Raw genomic sequence first — 18613 nt, 5'->3', positions numbered from 1 at the left:
CTAAGGCCGGAGCTATGGAAGGCCCTTCTCCCTTCCTGGCCAGCTGAAAAAGCCCTGTCACTGATCTTTGGTGCCTGTGGGTTGAGGGATCTGCAATCCCACTGCAGCTGGGACTGGGGATTCCGCCACTGGAGATTCTGCCCCCAAGGGCTGTTCAAGAGCCAAGGCTGGGCTGGGCTCCGCCCTCGGCTTCCGCCTCTGGAGCAACAGACGTTTACTGTCAGCCTTTCAGGTCACCCTAGGCTGGAAATCTCCTCTACTCTGTTGTTCTCCACTTCTTCTGCTCCAAAATTTATTGAGAGTCCCTCTCTACAGGTATTTTATGGGCTGTGGAGGGAGACCCTGCGTATGTGTGTCTTTCTACTCTGCCATCTTGGCTCCGCCCCTCTATTTTAACATTTAGGTTACTCCTGTCCATATTTATTCATTCTACTCCTTCCTAAATTCCTATTGCTGTCAATACTTTTCTCATAGGTTTAGAGCTAGAAGAAGTGGTATGCTGGTAAAGGTTTAATCACCCGCTCTCTAGAAGAAAAAACCTGTACTCATGACACACTTTTAAGTTTAATCTTAATTATTAATATTTTCTCCATCATTTTCTTAAGTCTTGACAGTGAACAAATCATTAAGTCAAACCGTGATTTATAGCATTTGTAAATGTTCACATCAAAAATTTACCAGTTAGCTCACAGGCTGGTCTGATCTGGCTCAAGCACATCTCTGGTTGGAAGGGAATTTATCAGTTCAAGACATTCATTTTATAAATGAGCCAGCTGAGAACCAAAGAAGTTGAGATCTCAGGTCATAGACCTAGTTATGCGAGTAGTTAGCAGCACCAGGATAGAAACCCAGGTCTTCAGACTATAGATATAGTGCCCTTTCTTGTAAATGAATATCTGCATTGCCTACAAAAACCCTGGTTGCTTTTCGCATTTGTGTTCCAACAGAACTCAATGTATACTAATTATAAAAACACTTTGATAAGTGATCAATTAAGAATGAAATTAATATCGTAAATCCAGAACTAGAAGGAGTCTTAAGGATCATGTTGTCTAAATCCCTTGTTTTATAGAAGAGAAAAATGAGGGCCTGAGGAGATTAAGTGACCTGTCTCCTCAATCCACCTATCCAGGCACCAACTTCTGCTGTTTTGCAACATTTTTCGAGTCTCTACTTACACAGCTCCTCCCACCCCCGACCTCTCACCTTGGTTATTTGAACACTCTCCTAATAGGTCTCTTTGCCGCAGGTCTTTCACTGTGCCTGCGTGCCCCATACACTGTTGCTAAGTAATGTTCCTTAAGTGGAGATATGACCATGTGACTTCCTTAATTCAGTCAACTCTTAGTGGCTTCCCATTGCCTGTAGAATAAAATATAAATGCTTCTGTTTATCTTTTAAAACACTGTACAACCTGGTCCTAACTTCCGTTTCTAGTAACTGAATATCCCTTTTGCACTCTGTGATTCAACCAAATAAACCTTTTTTCTTTACCTCACACATGACAGATCCATCTCCATATCTTTGCGTAGGCCATCTTCCATTCTTAGAACATACACTTCTTTGCCCCAAGGATACTCTCTTTAAGTTTAAGCAAAAGCACCATTTAAAAAAATTACCTCTTTCCCATCTCTCAAGATTGCCAACAAAAAGCCCCCAAAGAAACCAAACGAGAAGGATAAAAAGGAAAAGAAAGAGAGGAAGGTGGGACCCATGGCGAGCACGTTGTAAAGCATTCTTGGAAGAATTGGAGTCAAAACCCAGTCCTGGCCCGAGGAAATGATAGGTACTCCAGGTCTGCAATGTATTCCTGAAGAGCCATGTACAAGCAGAAATATGCTGCACCAAAAACCCGGATTGAAAGGAAAAAGAAAGAGAAGGTACCTGCTACTATGTCAAAGCCAGTTGGTGGTGATAAGAATGGAGGAACCCTACTGAGGATGTGCCTAGAAGGCTGTTAAGTCATGGTAAAAAGCCCTTCAGACATCACATGAGAAGACTTCAAGCTAGCATCACCCCAGGCACCGTTTTGATCATGCTCACTGGCCACCACAGGGGCAAGTGAGTGGTTTTCCTGAAGCAGCTGGCTAGTGGCTTGCTACTGGTGACTGGACTTCTGACCATCAACCATATTCCTCTGAGAAGGACCCCTCAGAAATTTGTCATTGCCATGTCTACCAGGGTTAATCTTTCAGGTGTAAAAATTCTAAATCATCTTACTGATGCTTCAAGAAGAAGAGGCTCCATAAATCTAGACACCAGGAAGGAGAGATTTTTGATACAGGAAAAGAGAAATACGAGATTACGAGCAGTGCAAGGCTGATCAAAAAACAGTGGACTCTCAGATCCTGCCCCAAATCAAGAAAATTCCTCAGCTCTGTGGCTATCTGAGTTCCTATATTCTCTGTCTCTGACGGAGTTTATCCTCATAAACTGGTTTTTTAAATGCCCAGCAGAGAACTTTTATTAAAATATTTGGAATTAAAAAAAAATTAAATATTTTTTCAATTATCAAGCATTTATTTTTTTCTCTCTTCCCCTTTCCCCCAAGACATTTAAATAATTAGGCATAGTCAAACAAAATAAATTCCCATGTTGGTCATGTCATCTCTTAAAATTATGTGTCTCCTTTTACATGTTAGTCTGTCACTTTCTGCTCACTTTAATCTGTATTGGTTCATACAAGTCTTCCCAGCTTTCTCTCAGATTGCCCTTTTATTATGGCACAGTAGTATTCTTTTACATTATATACTGTAATTTGTCCTACCATCCATCCCCCATTTGTTGGGCTTAGTTTTCAGTTCCTTGCCTCTACCAGAAAAAGGTTGCTATAAATATTTATGTACCTGAGGGAATTTTTTCTTTGATTTCTTTGGAGAGTAGGCGTAATGATGGTGCCACTGGATCAAAGAGTATGTATAGAACTCATAACTTTTGGCACATATTTCCAAATTGCTTTCTAGAGTGACTAGACTAATTAATAACTGCCACAACCATGCATCAGTGTGTCTGTTTTCGTCAACCCTTTTATAATTTTCCTTTATTGTCCACTTGGCCAGTCTGCCAGTGGTTATGAGGTAGAACCTCAGAACTGCTTTAATTTGCATTTAGGTGCTAGTGTTTGGGATCATTTTTTCACGTGACTGCAGGCAGCTTCAATTTCTTCTCTTGAGAATTCCTTATTCATAACATTTGACCACTTATTAGCTGTTTAATGATTTTACCCATAAATAACTTTGAATCCGTTCCTTAGGTATCTTAGAAATGAAACTTTTATCAGAAAAATTTGCTGCAAAGATTTTTTTTCCCCCAGATAGGTTTCTCTTCTAATTTTAGCTGTGTTGGATTTGTTCATGTTAAAATAAGGCACTATATTCTGCATGTAGCTTTTTTCCGATCCCCAAGTGTTAGCATCCTCCTCCTAACCTACCCTGTATTTAACGATGTCATATACGTCTTCTATTTATTTTACATCCATGCTGCATATATTTCTATATGTACCTGTTGACTCTCAGTAGATTGTAAGCACCTTGTACATAGGAATTGTTTTATTTTTCTGCTGAAATCTTGAGGACCCAGCACAGTGCCTGATGAATAGGAGTTTAATTAATACTTGTTCATTAATTGATTGATCCCAAGAGAGCAAATGACAGAATGGAGATTTTAATTCAGGTGTTTTATTTGAAAGATCAGCCCTCTTTACCCATCTCCCAAATGATGTTCAGGAAACCTAAAGCTGATTTTTTCACTATAACTGTTGTGAGTCTTTTAGAGCTTAGACATATGGGCCAATTCTGACTCTTACAGTTGCCCTGGTGGTAAGCTCCCATGGTAAGCTCTGAGCCCTGAAGAATGGGGTTTTTCATTCAAGATACTAAGTCTTAGAAATGAATTGGTCAGCATTTTTTCATCAATATTTCAAGGATTACATTTTTGGTATGGGCACTCCATCCACCAGCTCAGATTGTCCCTTATCCAGAGTTTAGTTTAATATCTGGCACATAGTAGTGCTTAACAAATATTTATTGATTGATTAATTATCATGGGAGCTTACCAAGTTCTCATGGCCAAAAATGTTATTATCTGGAAGACATCCTTCTGCTGTGAACCTAATCTGAATTTAACTGGGTTTGTTTCTGAATGACAGACAGCTGACACTCAGGCTTATATTTCAGTACTTCTGCACCTTGAACTCAATAGTCTTTTAGAACCCAGATAGTATCCCCATCCATGTCACTGTTACGCATTAGGATGGACTTTGTTGCAGTTTAGTCATTCAACATGTTTGACTTTTCGTGACCTCACTTGGGGTTTTCTTGGCAAAGATACTAGAGTGGTTTGCCATCTCCTTCTGCAGCCCATTTTACTGATGAGGAAACTGATGGCAAACAGGGTGAAGTGACTTGCCCAGGGTCACACTGCCAGAAATTATCTGAGGTCACATTTGAACTCAAGTCATCCTGACTCCAGGCTCTGAGCCTAGGAAGCACCATTGTGCCACCTAGCAACCAGGATAAGACTTTAGAAAAGGATATTTACAAATCATCCCAGAAAATAACCTTCAGTTTCTAGTACAGGCTAAACTCTACTGTGTACCTATCATTCACATTCTCTCTTAGCACACACTAAAATAATCTGATATTGACTGATTCTGAAAAATGATATTGACCACAGAAAAGGAGTTGTCTAATATTTAGGGCAAGCTATTTAAACATTCTTTTTACTTTCTTTTATTAGTGATTTTCTTTTAGTTTTCCAGAAGTTGTGTATTCCAAATAAAGAGTTGTCTTAGTTTCTTTTTCATATTTTTGTTTCAAGCATGATAGAGAATAAGAAAAAGTCATCCATGACAGCATGGCATGGTAGTGGGCACTGACTAGATCACCTGCCTTGTAACTGGGAAGATGCAACTGTAGGCAAATCACTTAATCTCTCATTGTTTCAGTTTCCTCCTTGAAAGATTTCCATAACAGTGCCTGTTTTTACTGTTTCACATATCTCATTTTGCAGTCTTTAATCCGCTGTCCAGAAGTCAGCTCTTATTAAGGAGAAGGTGGGGAAGGTACAGAAGGAGAACCGTGGAGATAGGTAGGAAGGTGGGTCCAAGTAAAGGGGCATTACTAAATTGCCCCTGAATGAATACGCTTCATAAGCGGGAAGATCCATCCTGTGTTAATGAACGGGAAGGGGCATTAAGGAGACATTGCTTGGGAAAGAGAATTTTGACAGCTTATGTATACATTGGATGAGAATAGGAAAGGATGAGATACAGGGAAATTTAGTGGTAGTAAGTAAACCCAATTCTAATATCTCTATTTTCTAACTAACTTTGTCACTGTCTTCTGGTGATTTTCTAAAGAATCTCATTTTTCTTCCACATCGCTATTGAACGTAACCCTCCACTCGTAAACAGAGTACTGCAGAATGGAGAGAATGTTGGATTTGGAGACAGGAAGATGTAGGTTCAAGTCTCATTTCCAACACATTCTGGCTTTGTGACCTTGGGCAAGTCAAATCACTTAACCCGTTGGTGCTCAGTGCAATTCTTTAAGACTAAAAAGTGACTAGAAAATGCTGAACTGTATTGGTGGAGGGAATATCTTTATCCGAAATTTCCTTCTGTCAGTGAAATGTTAGATACATTCCCTATCCTTCCTTTCATAGCCATTGATTAAATCTTTTTAATATGAAAGTTGGCCTATGGAACTTGTGCTAGCTAGCGCTGGAATCATTCAGAAGTAAAACTGATAAACATCTTTATGGTAAAGATGGAGCCATTGTGGTCAGTTTGCCAAGATTCCTTGGGTCCAACTTGGACTTCTTAGTGATATATAGAAATTCAGTAAAATGGTCAAGAAAGCCCACATTTCTTTTCTTTTTTTAATTTAATTTTTTTTTAATGTTCTACAATCACTACCATAAAACTTAGATTTTAACCCCCCTACACCTACTTCCCTCCTCCCCTCTCCCTCCCCAGACAGCATACAATTCTATATAAGATCTACATATACTTTCCTATTGAATACGTTTTCACTATAGTCATGCTGTGTAGACGAACTAAAATAAATGGAAGAAATCATATAACAAATCAAAACATAATACACACACACACACAAACATGATCTGCTGCATTCTGCGAATGAATTCCATAGTAGTTCTTTCTCTGAGTGTGGAAGGCATTTTGTCTTAGAAAACCATTGGGAATTTTTTTTTTTTAAGTTCATGAGTTATTACAAAGTTCCAAGTCTGCCAGAAAAAACTCTCGCACACTGTGGTCATTGCTGTGCACAAAGTTCTCATGGTTCTGCTCCTTTCGTTCAGCATCAGATCATATAAGTCCTTCCAGGCCTCCCTGAAGTCTTCTTGTTCATTATTTCTTATGGCACAATAGTACTCCATTACATACATATATCATAATTTATTCAGCCGTTCCCCAATTGATGGGCATCCCCTTGACTTCTAGTTTTTGGCAACTACAAAGAGTTGCTATAAATATTTTTGTACACGTGGGACCCTTTCCCATTTATATGATCTCTTAGGGATACAGTCCTAGTAGTGATATTACTGGGTCAAAGGGTATGCACATTTTTGTAGCCCTTTGGGCATAGTTCCAAACAGCTCTCCAGAGTGGTTGGATGAGCTCACAGCTTCACCAACAATGAATAAGTGTTCCAACTCTCCCACATCCTCTCCAGCATTTATCATTTTCTTGTTCTGTCATGTTAGTCAATCTGATAGGTGTGATGTGGTACCTCAAGAGTTGTTTTGATTTGCAACTCTCTAATCAAAAGTGATTTGGAGCATTTTTTCATGTGATTATAGATATCTTTAATTTCTTGCTCTGAAAATTGCCTGTTCATATCCTTTGACCATTTGTCAATTGGGGAATGACTTGTATAGTTATACAATTGAGTCAGTTCTCTATATATTCTAGAAATGAAGCCTTTTCCCCCGAGATTAGCTGTAAAATTCTTTCCCAGTTTACTACATCCCTCCAAATTTTGGTTGCATTGGGTTTGGTTGTGCAAAAGCTTTTCAGCTTAATGTAATCAAAATTATCCATCTTGCATTTCATAATGCTTTCTATCTCTTCTTTAGTAAAAAATTCTTCCCTTCTCCATAAATCTGATAAATACACTATTCCTAGCTCCTCCATGTTGTCCATGGTATCAGTCTTTATACCTAGATCGTGTACCCATTTGGACTTTATTCTTGTGTATGGTGTCAGGCATGGGTCTATGCCTAGTTTCCGCCACACTGTTATCCAGTTTTCCCAGCAATTTTTGTCAAACAGTGAGTTCTTATCCCAGAAGCTGGGGTCCTTGGGTTTATCAAACAGGAGGTTGCTTTATTCCTTGCCTACTGTGTCTTGAGTGCCAAGTCTATTCCACTTGTCTACCCTTCTGTTTCTTAGCCAATACCAAGTGGTTTTGATAATTGCGGCTTTATAGTACAATTTGAGATCTGGCAGCACTAGGCCATCTTCCCTAGCATTTCTTTTCGTTAGTCCCTTTGATATTCTGGACCTTTTGTTCTTTCAGATGAATTTTGATATTATTTTATCCAGCTCTAGAAAATAATTATCTGATAGTTTAATTGGTATGGCCCAAATTTCTTTTCCATAGAGAAGATAACATCAAGAATACCTAATTAAATGCACAGTTGCAGAGGCTAATATTTTGGAATCTTTCACAGATACGCAGGACCCTGTAGTCAAAAAGTCGACACTGCCTTCAGACTCAGCTGGTCAACTTACCTGGCCAGCACAGAGAAGATTATAGTGGCCAGCTTTGATGGCAGAGGAAGTGGCTATCAGGGAGATACCATCATGCATGCAATTAATCGAAGATTGGGAACATTAGAAGTTGAGGATCAGATCGAGGCAGCCAGGTGAGTATATCTGGAACATTTAAAAGGTCATGTTATTTTAGAAAATCCATACATGTATGTATAAAGCATGAAGAATTTGAAATATCCATAGTATAAATATGTAACCCCTCATCATTGACACATATCATTGCTGTAATGTTTAAATAAACATATTTTTAAAAATAATATATACCTATCATCAAAAGCATGTAAATTTTCTCTCTGTATGTATTATATGAGCTTAGAATACAAACAAGACAATACTGAGGGAATAATAATTCTCTGAATTCATTTATTTATTCCAACAACTTTCAGTTTAAAATAATCCTGTGACAAAGGCAGTACAGGTATTGTTACCTCCTTAATATGGGGAAACTGAAGCACAGAATAACATAACGTGGCTAGTAAGTGGTGAAGCCAGAACTTTACTTAGAGATTTTGATTCCTAACCCAAGGCTTTTTGGGTTATTAGGATTAATAAAAAGGTAGATGTAGGAACTAGAAGTTAATCTATTCCTTTTATTCAGTAGTGGTCAGTTCGTTACACTAGAATTGTAAGCACATTCCTGGGGATAGATAATCGTTGGCCCTTTCCCTTCCCCACTCAGCTTCTCCTCAGAAGGTCCAGTGGTAATGGTGCCCCAGGGTGTGCTGGGCCTGCCTCATACTTTGTGAATGTCTTTTGACTAGAAATAACTAAATTTAGGCTATGTAGTTAAAGCTAGATGTTACAAAGATGGCACCAATTCCAAGAAAATAATTAAAATGTCAGGAAACAACACCTAGAGGGAAAGGCAAGAGAAACTGGATAGCTTAAGGAAAACAGTGCAACTCAGAACAGGACATCTTCCCTTTGACCAGCAAACAGTCATGAGATAAGATCGTATGAGGGATGGCCGGTTGTTCTGTATGTTGTGCAGTTTCTTTGTAGAATAATTATGTACCATTATTCACTGAGTTCAAAGGGGTTTTTATCCAGTACACATAGAAAACAATTTAATAATAGCTTTTGAATTTTCCTTCAAGTGCTAGCTAAACTCCTGCCTTCTATAGGAAGCCCTTCCCAATCTTAATTAATGCAAGTGCCTTTTCCTTGGTGATTATCTCCAGTTTATTCAGTATTTAGTTTGTTTGTGCGTAGTGGTTTGCAGCTTGTCTTCCCTATTAGACTGGGAGCTCCTTGAGAGCAGAGACTGTCTTTTGCCTTTTTTTGTAACCCCAGCATTTAGCACAGTGCCCAGTTCATAGTAACCACTTAGTAAATGTTTATTTATTGATTGAAAATATTAAGAAAATTTCTTATAAAAAAGATAGTAGTGAGTTCTTATTATTCACAAAGAACTTATCCTGTGTATGGAAAATATACTTAGGTACCTTAAATATCTATTATATATTATACCATACAGAAAATACATGAATAAAAAGTGAATGGTATAAAAACTGCTTATCTCTTAAACTTTGTCAAACTCCATTTACCCAAACCTTAGAAGTATATATTAGGGAGAAGGGAGAAATGCTTTGTAAAATATAAGTAGTTTAAAACCAAAAGATAACAGTAAGAATTTATTTTAAAATATCATCAATTGAAAAATAAAAATCCAAAAGTTGTCACCAGAATGCATCATTCATTATTTTTTAAAACTTTTATTTCGGTTAATGATTATTTATTTTCTCCCCACACCCTTCATGTCTTTCCCATTGGAAAATAAGAAAAGAAAAAGACAAGGATAACAGTCAAAACAAGCAAAACAAATTACCACATGTCCGAAAGTGTATGTCTTATTTTTGGAGTCATTCATTAGTTGTTTTTTCTCCCCATAAGGCACAGATGCAATCCAGTGATCTTTTTTAAGGTAATGGAAATCTCTTAGGATTAAAGAGCAAAATAAAGTCAGAAGATCATGAGAATCTCCCTCAGAAGAGCTCATCATTATAATGTTCAGATCCATTTTGTCAGGCAAAGAGATTTTGTAAAACATGTTGCCCACAACTGCCTTCTTTTGGATGGTGTTGAGCTAATCAACACCCAGGACCTGAGAAAACTATTTAAGTGAATGGTGTTTAAGTTCTTAGGTAGGAAACTCAATGATAACATTTTTTTAGAGCCTTCCCACTGACTAGATCCCCAGATGTTCTCTCTGGCCCTTGGATTGTTGCATTGCAAGGGCATCCACTCTCGAACTCACAAACATCTGGATAGATTTAAATTCAATTATGTAAAGAAAAGTGCATCTGGGCTGCAAATTTTTATATAAAGCTGTGAAAAAAACTGCCAGGATTTGTTTTCTGTGAATCATACACACACACCCGCACACATACAAATTAAGCTAAGAACATTCCATGGAATCTAACAAAAGGTAAAATGTTTGATTTTGGCTTCTTAAAATCAGTCTTTTAAGTTAAAGAGAGGAAATTAATTTCAGATTATGTGATTCCTATGACTTTTAGAATAGACTTTGAGTTTACAATTTCTTTCCACCCTCATTTAAAAAAAAAAATCACAGGTAAATAAAGAGAAATAAAAGAGTTATTTAAAGTTGAATTACTTATCTGGCCATGGTACTGAGCTCATTCCAATGAACTTTTCATGTTTCAGACAGTTTTCAAAAATGGGATTTGTGGATGAAAAACGAATCGCAATTTGGGGCTGGGTGAGTAATTGGTTGGTTGGTGAATCAGTATTTGTGTCATTTACTACATGTCACTCAGAATGGAAAGTTTTTCTTTTGATGAGCAAACAATCAGAATAAAATTGTAACAGATGTGGCTACTTTTTCCTCTATATTATATCGTTTCTTTACAGGATAATTAAGTGTCATTTTCAATTTAAATAGGTCCAGAATAAAAGAAATAGTGAACTGGAACTTCTGTTTATCATCAGAAACTTAGTTGAAATAGCAAAGATGGGTTACCTTCTCTGCTCCTGACTCATTCCTCAGTTTTAAAAGTAGGAGATTGAATTTAAATCTTTGAGATCCTGTCTTATATTCTATGATTTAGGATAAAATACATTAGTTTCTTAATCCACTTATGAAGACATATGAACACTTTAAGATCATTAGATGACTGTTTAAATCACCCCATTTGCAGTATAATAACTGGTGCCTTTATTTGAGCACCTAGGTAGTGCAGTAAAGAGAGTATTGGATTTTGGGTCAAGAAGGCCTGAGTCCAGATGTTGCCTTAGATACTTACTAGCTGGATAACAACATCTCTGCTTCAGTTTTTTCTAGTAAATGAAGATACGAATACTTTCTTCACAGTGTGACTGTGAGGGTCAAATGACATAATGGATGTAAAGTCCTTTTTACACCTTAAAAAGCTCCAGAAATGCTAGCTATTATTACTGCTATCTAAACTCATGCTGGAAAATTGTAAGTTTAAATTGCCTGTTACCTTATAGCATGTATATCCTGTGTTCTATCCGAGAATAGTAATTCATCTCACCAATCTAAGGAAGATTGCAGATTGAATGTCTCTGGGCTCTGAATGTATGTTTTCTCAACTGAATTGAATATAGTCAAGAGGAGAACAAGGTGGAAGACATTACGAGAGACAGACAGAGACAGAAAAACACTGACAGGAAGAAAAAGCGATAGGCTGACAGAGGAGCCAGTATCATTCCTGTTTTAATGGGACATATTCAGTAACCAATTATTCTGGATTTCTTTTGTGTATTGGCATTACACTTTCATCAGGGTCTGGTTAAGGCCCCATTCCTATTCATTTTCCTCACATCTACCAAGGAAAGGTACCAGGGTTATAAAACAAAAAGTAGCCTTGAAATTCTGTCCAATTCCATGCTTCCTGTCTCTAATGATTCATGGTACAGAAAGGTGCAAAAGGTGTAGCAACTGAGTTATTTGGGAGATGTCTTTATTCTTTTCACTCCATTATAAAAAATATGTGTATATCCATTCCTTAGTCCTATGGTGGATACGTGTCCTCAATGGTCCTAGGATCAGGCAGTGGCATCTTCAAGTGTGGAATAGCTGTAGCACCTGTAGCAAGATGGGACTATTATGGTAAGTGGCTTATTTTGTTTTTGTGACATTCTAGGGGGGGCTTGGACATTGTATCACGTTTTTCTATACATTTGGTATCTTGACATATTCTTTTGATCAGTTTCTAAAATATCCCAAATGTCATCTCTCTGTAGGCAGATCTTTGTATTTTCTTCAATTTCAGGTTTAGACTTCACACATTAGTGTCCGTTGAGAAGCTGCTTTCTCTTCCTTCAGGCACAGAGTACCTGGTGATTAGGGCTTGAACTAGAGAGGAGGAAAAGGGCATTCCAATGTTTCTCTGGAAGATTTTAATTTCTGCCCACTACTTAGGAGAGGTTGTATGGGTCATAATGGGTGGAGAACTGGCCCAAGTCCCTTCTCCAACACATAACTGGCCACGTGACCCAGGGTAAGCCCCTCAATCTCTTAGTATTCCAAGCAACTTTTGAAGACTTTAGGTTGCAGACAAAGTGCCAAGTGCTGTTGTAGGAATTGGTTCTGTATGCTAATGAAGTTACAGGTCTAGATCCCCTCCTTACTTAGGAGAGGTTGAAAACTTCCATAGGACAGACCCTCACTTCCCCCTCTGAGGACGGAAGGATAATTGGGAAGTAAAGGGTAGGAAACACAAAAGTATTTTTCCTAGTCTTCATTTGCTGTACTCTCAAAGCTCGGATGTTGGAGAACAGATTAATTAATGTGAGCACGGTAACTAAACGTTTCATAGCCTAACCCTACATTTCACAAAAACACAATCAGCTTTGCAATTCAAATACTGCTGTGTAGGAAACAGAATCCATTTTTTGTTTCTGCTAAGACGATTTTAGAAAAAATTATCAGGTTCCTGGCCGGATGAACTTCTTTTCCAAAGGACTATTCTCCTTCTATGTACTCATTTTCTTATTGGTTTTCTTTTGTTTGTTTGTTTGGTTTTTAAGATCATTGGTGGCCTAAAATAAAATGGGAACAATTGCTTTAGTTATACTGACATTAAAATAAATTCTAGTGGCCTTTTATTTTTAAGCATGACTATTGGTAATCCCTTTTCCCCCACTCCACTTAAGCTCCCTCCCTAAAAAAAAGGGGGTGTGTGTGTGAAGAACCTTGCAACAAATAAAATGTAGTCATGCAAAATGAATACACATAGAGGCCATGTTCAAAAATAGTTTTCTCTTTTTTGCACTTTGAGTCAGCGTATTCTGTTTCAGTGAGAACGTGCCTCATCCTAGGTCCTCTGGAGCCTCGCTTAGTCATGGCCTTGATTGGAGCTTTTAAATCTTTAAGAGCTGTTCACTACAAAGCAGTTGTTGCTCTATAACTTGCCTTGGCTCTGTTCACTCTACTGCACATCAGTGTATGCTACTCAGGATTCTCTGAAATCACTTTTTACAGCACAGTCATATTTAATTTTATTCATATACCACAAGTTGTTCTGCTGTTCCCCAATGGGTGGATATCCCTTAAGGTTAAGTTCTTTGTTTTTTGATCTTTTAATAACTGCTTAATTTTTTCCCTTCCCCCAAAGAAAAACAGGAGGGTAAGTTAAATCAGAATTTTTTGTTTAGAATTTTTAGAATAGCTTAATGGACAGTCTTTTTAAAAATGTACTTATCCTTTTGAACTACAATAAATTAGCCTTACTGGTATGGTAGAAGCAATGCCTGACCTTATTTAAAAAAACAAATTTATTAAAATGTATTGAACAACTACAATGGCAGCTTTTTTTAATCTTAAAAAATAAATCATGATTTTTCAGAAACAAATAAAGCGAACAAGAGAACCCTTTCCTTCCTCAGTGGTAACTTCTTGATACAAATATACCCATTGCTGTCATATTCCAGCTCTTATACCCAGTGGAAAATGGCTGTCATGGCAGAGAACAGAAACAGTTACAAGGAGAGGAAAACTCGCCTTCCTTAGGATAAGCCATGAGATGAGATTTCAGTTGGACTTCACATGCTTTTCTCAATTTTTTTTTAATCATATGTACCACCTCAGCCTTTAAACATGCATTTTAAAACGGCTCAGTAACTTTATGGAGCCTCTAGAAAACTCATTCTCTGCTAGAAATATAATGTAAAGAAATTATGATTTGGGATTAAAATTTTATAGAATATCTTTATCATTTTTTTTGGAAGGAAAATCAGTGAATCATGATTTTATAGAATAACCCCAGATAGTCCAAAAATTCATAAAAATTCATTCTTTCAAGTTGAGAATAACTTCTTCTCAAGTCACTCTACAGTACTAGTCATCTGAAAAGGATGGTTAGAAAGACATAGAATGTGAATCACGTTTGGATGAAGTCCCCTTGGATGAGACTTCCCTGCAACAGGTGTTAAACCAAAATTGAAGAGAAGTTCCTTTTATCCCTGGGGAGGCAGCTTGGAGTAGTATAGAAAGAGGGGCAGCCTGAGGGGAGGAAGACTGTGGGGTGTGGTTTGCCTCTGACATATCCTGCCTTTGGGAAGTCACTTCCCCTTGTCAGTGTTCCAGGCAACCATCTAAGACTGAATTGCAGAGAAAGTGCTGACTTGTATCAGTAAAGGAGGTTCTTCATAGAAGTTCTTGTCCTTTGCCTTATCTTAATCCAGAGAACAGAATGTCACATACACACCAAGCACATTATTATTCTATTAGTCATTTCCAAGTGCCCTCTCCTGAGTCGTTTTCAGAAGGCACTTCTCTTGTTTGTTTTGAAATCATGTTTAGGCTCTAGCTGGCAGGAAAATTTTTTTGAAAATTCTGTTTTGGAACCCCTAGGTGAGAATTTGATATGCAGTTTTATTTTCATTCAACTCAGTAAATATTTGTTAAGTGCCTACTATGTGTCAGTCACTGTGCTAAGCATTGGGCAGTACAAAAAGGGCAAAATGACAGTCCCTGTCCTTAGCCTACAATCCAGTTGGGGTGGGAGCATGCAACAGATACATGCAAAGCAACTTATATATTAGGATAAATAAGAAATAATTAAAACAGACAAGGTAATGTAATTAAAAGGGATTAAGAAGGCTTCCTGTACAAGGTAGGATTTTATTGTGACTTAAAAGAAGCCAGGGAGGTAGGGAGGTCAATAGAGCAGATGAGGGATAGCAGTCCAGTCATGGAAGAGAGCCATAAAATGTTATTGTTATATTATGTTTGGATATCACCTGCATTCCCCAGTGTGTCTGTCCCTTTCCCTGGTACCAGAGAGTCTTTCCTTATAAAAAAAAAAAGCATAATAAAGAGGGTATAAAAACTGTTCAGCAAACTAAATTATCAGAAAAACCTGATAATGTTCTACACCCGTAATTCCCCATTTCTGCAAAGAAGGGGGATGGGGGGGAGGTGTTGGCCTTTTGGGGGCTTTTTTTTGTGCCAAAGTCGTTTAGGTTATTATTTCAGTAGATGTGTGTGTGTGTGTGTGTGTGTGCGCGTGTGCACGCGCACACTTGTAAAGGTAATACGTAAGCAGTGTTCAAATATATGTAGCTCTCACTAAAATGGAAGTGTTGGGTGATGAGGATAACTCTTTACCTGACTTGTTGAACAGTGAAGACGTTCCCATAGGCAGAAGTTAATTCATTCTGTCTTAGGGTACTTAGATCTATCTCCAGATTTGAGGGGAAAAAACAACAATACTTTATAATTGTGCTTTAGGATGATGAAGTTGAGCTGGTTTATGAGTATGTAAAGCAAATGGTACTGAAAATGACAGATAGAAATAACTCTACCTAAAATTCTACTCAGGTGTTTTTGCTCATTATGTAGAATTCTAAGATATTTTTTAAAATGCAGGAATGAATACTTAAATGACCAACCAGTCACTGAAAATATGCAGGGTTTTTTGAATGTAAGAACAACCCCCCCATACACACTTTTATTAGCTGTTCTCCTCCCCTCTCAACCCCCCATTCATACAAAATATCCCTCTAGGATATTTCCTTAAATGTTCCTTCAGGACTCCAATTTTCAAGGTGAGGTAAATCTAATCAACTAAAGTATCTCAAAAGGATCAGAAGAGAGATATGGATTGTTAGTAAGAATCTATCTTATTGTATTTCACACAGTAACCTCTCCATTTTCTGCATATGATTATCCATTTTGTAGGTGATCTAATTTGGTCTGGGATCTACTTATTCTTGCATGTTCTTCAGCACACAAGCTGAATCCTATATTCCAAATTGTTGCAATTGCGTGTAGAATAGATTGGAGCCCTATGTGGAGGGAATGTGACATCAGTGGCAGAATATGTATGCTTTTTTGTACATGCGATTGTATGTTTATGATGACATAAATGCATATTTTGGGATTTTTCATTGTTTACTATTTTTCTTTTAATACTACTCTGTGTTAACATATACAAAAAAGGTTTATAAAGTAAGCCTAATAAAAGAAAGAAGTCTCTCTTGTCTCAAGTGAGCTGTTTCTTCTGATCACACAGATTCAGTATACACAGAGCGCTACATGGGACTTCCAACCCCAGAAGATAATCTTGACCACTACAAGGTAAGAAACAACCAATTCCATTGATTTCAAATTCAAATAAAGTATTCAAGAATGTCTCGCAGTACATATTTAGAAAATTTTTTTTTCATCTCAGGAAAAAAAAAATCTCACAACTCTTTTTATGTAGACACCACACAGGTGGTTCAAAAACACACTTGGGGTTTTCCCAAGTATAAATTGTACAATTGGAATCCTTATCTTATACTTAAACCCAGCATAGCATACCTCCCATTCTATTCTATGAGAATTTCCTTTAGTATGTGTCAGCATTTGAAAGGGCATTTCTGGTCAGAGTCAAATACATTTCAAACTATATCAGGAACCAGTATAATTAGGAGCTAATATTTAAAGTGTTTTCCTGTTTTGATTTTTGAATTTAATAATGATAATTTCCTAGATTGGTGTGAAATTACATAAAGTTATTTTGCATTCAGTAAGCAGAAAGTTAAAAAAAATTAAAATTTTTCTTTTTAAATAAAGAAAATATTTTAATAATGTAAGAGGAGTAACAACACGTAAATATTAGGCCTTCATTTGAGGCCTTCAGATGTTTTGAAAACGTGTAGTAGATAGACAAGTGTTTTCATTGTATAAATTTTAATTTTGAAAATAACACTGAGTTAAATTACTTCAGGGGCTAGAAAGCTCTTTAAACCTTTGGCAATTTGTAGAATCTCCCAGGAATCTAGCATCCTTATTAAGCTGCCTACAAAATAGACTTAGAGGCAGTAACTTTTTTACTTGTGACCAAACATGCACCATTTTGTAGCAGGGGAGTACAGGTGAAAGACTATGGTGTCTTTGAAGCCAGAGAAACTGACTTCGAATTCAGCCTCTGTCACTTACTTACCTTTCTGACTTGGGGCAGGTCACTTCATCTCTGCAGGGTCTCAGTTAACTCATCTGACTGTAAAATAAGAGAGTTAGACTACTTGGCCTCCGAAGTCCTTCCAGCTCTGAATTCTATGATCCAGCGATTACATCTACAGAGAAGCTATACAGCTGGGCTTTCATTTTCTTGCACAATAATTTGACTAGGAGAGACTGAGATGGGCAGTGCCCATGAAAATGTATTAAACAGCCCCTGAACTGAACATGTTGAGCTTAGTGGCATCAAACAGGCTGGCAGCCTGATGGTGGAGAACCAACTGGCAGGTTGTTTCGCAGATGGACTGCAGAGTTCAGAGTATGGTTGGGGCACATCTACCATCAGTACGTCCATCCTACTGTAGATATCAGTCCATAGCAGCAGGATTCCCTTTTGGTTGATAATAATTTATTTGAAATGCACATGTGGATACAGATCAAACTATTGGAAAATGAGAACTGCAGACTTTAGTGTCTTAGACACATTCCTTCGTCCTCTTCCTGTTAGTAAGCTCTCTGAATCCACATGGCAAAGTAAGTCATCTTTGAATTGATGATATGCAGAAGAAGATCAGACCTCTTTTGAGGAGCAAGAGGAAAACCACAGAAAGATTAATTTGTCATTGCTATTTTGCCTTTTCTATATAATAAGAAACCTTGTGCATGAACTTTAAAAGATAGGTTGCCTTTATATGATTAATACATGGACCTTGAGCAGTATCTGTTATCTTGTGTAAACATCCTCTCTATGGCTATGACCTTGGGAACCATGTGACCAAAGCACAGGCTAAAAACAAAAGAAAACCATTTGACTTTGTGAGGTAAGTGCCCAATCTTAATTCTGTTTATTTGCATTTGCTTGCGCTGCCAAGGCTTGTTTTGCAATCTTTGCTGTTTGACCAAGACATGGCACTGTGGTCCAGAAGAGTGAGTACTGGCTTTGGAGCCAGCAGATTTGGGTTCGAATATTGGCCTTGTTATTTACTATTTAAGGCACCTTGGGCAAGTCATTTAACTTTTCCTTACCTGAGTTTCTTCATCTGAAAAATGATGGCTTGGACTTGTTGGTCTCTAAGGACCCTTCCAGGTAATCTGTGTGGCTGTAATGTAATGATTCATGAAGTGACTGACTTATCAAAGGGCAATGAGTGTATAAGAAAATAACTGATTCTCCCCTTTTGAAACTAGAATTATCTTGCTCATGCTCTGTCCTTGCCTAAAAAAACTCTGAAAAACATCCATTCTGAGGGATTATTGTTGATGCTTTTGCAAATATCAAATTACAGTTTAAGTCTATTAACAGAATACTATTGAATATGTAAAATTACACAAATTTCAGATATATGCATTGGCCATGGAATTACCAGTGTCTATAGCAG

General features: G+C 37.5%; 1 protein-coding gene across 1 annotated transcript in view; it reads left to right on the top strand.

The window, feature by feature from the left end:
* DPP4 (dipeptidyl peptidase 4) overlaps positions 1–18613 on the top strand; it is a 109354-nt gene that overhangs the window by 77850 nt on the left and 12891 nt on the right. Inside the window, exons 20-23 of the mRNA XM_072612156.1 lie at positions 7696–7890; positions 10466–10520; positions 11795–11894; positions 16303–16367. Coding sequence (XP_072468257.1) covers positions 7696–7890; positions 10466–10520; positions 11795–11894; positions 16303–16367 — 415 coding nt within the window. The remainder of the gene's footprint in view (positions 1–7695; positions 7891–10465; positions 10521–11794; positions 11895–16302; positions 16368–18613) is intronic.

Source organism: Notamacropus eugenii, chromosome 5, assembly GCF_028372415.1.
Source record: "Notamacropus eugenii isolate mMacEug1 chromosome 5, mMacEug1.pri_v2, whole genome shotgun sequence".
NCBI lineage: Eukaryota > Metazoa > Chordata > Mammalia > Diprotodontia > Macropodidae > Notamacropus > Notamacropus eugenii.
This window is presented reverse-complemented; position numbering and strand designations above follow the sequence as displayed.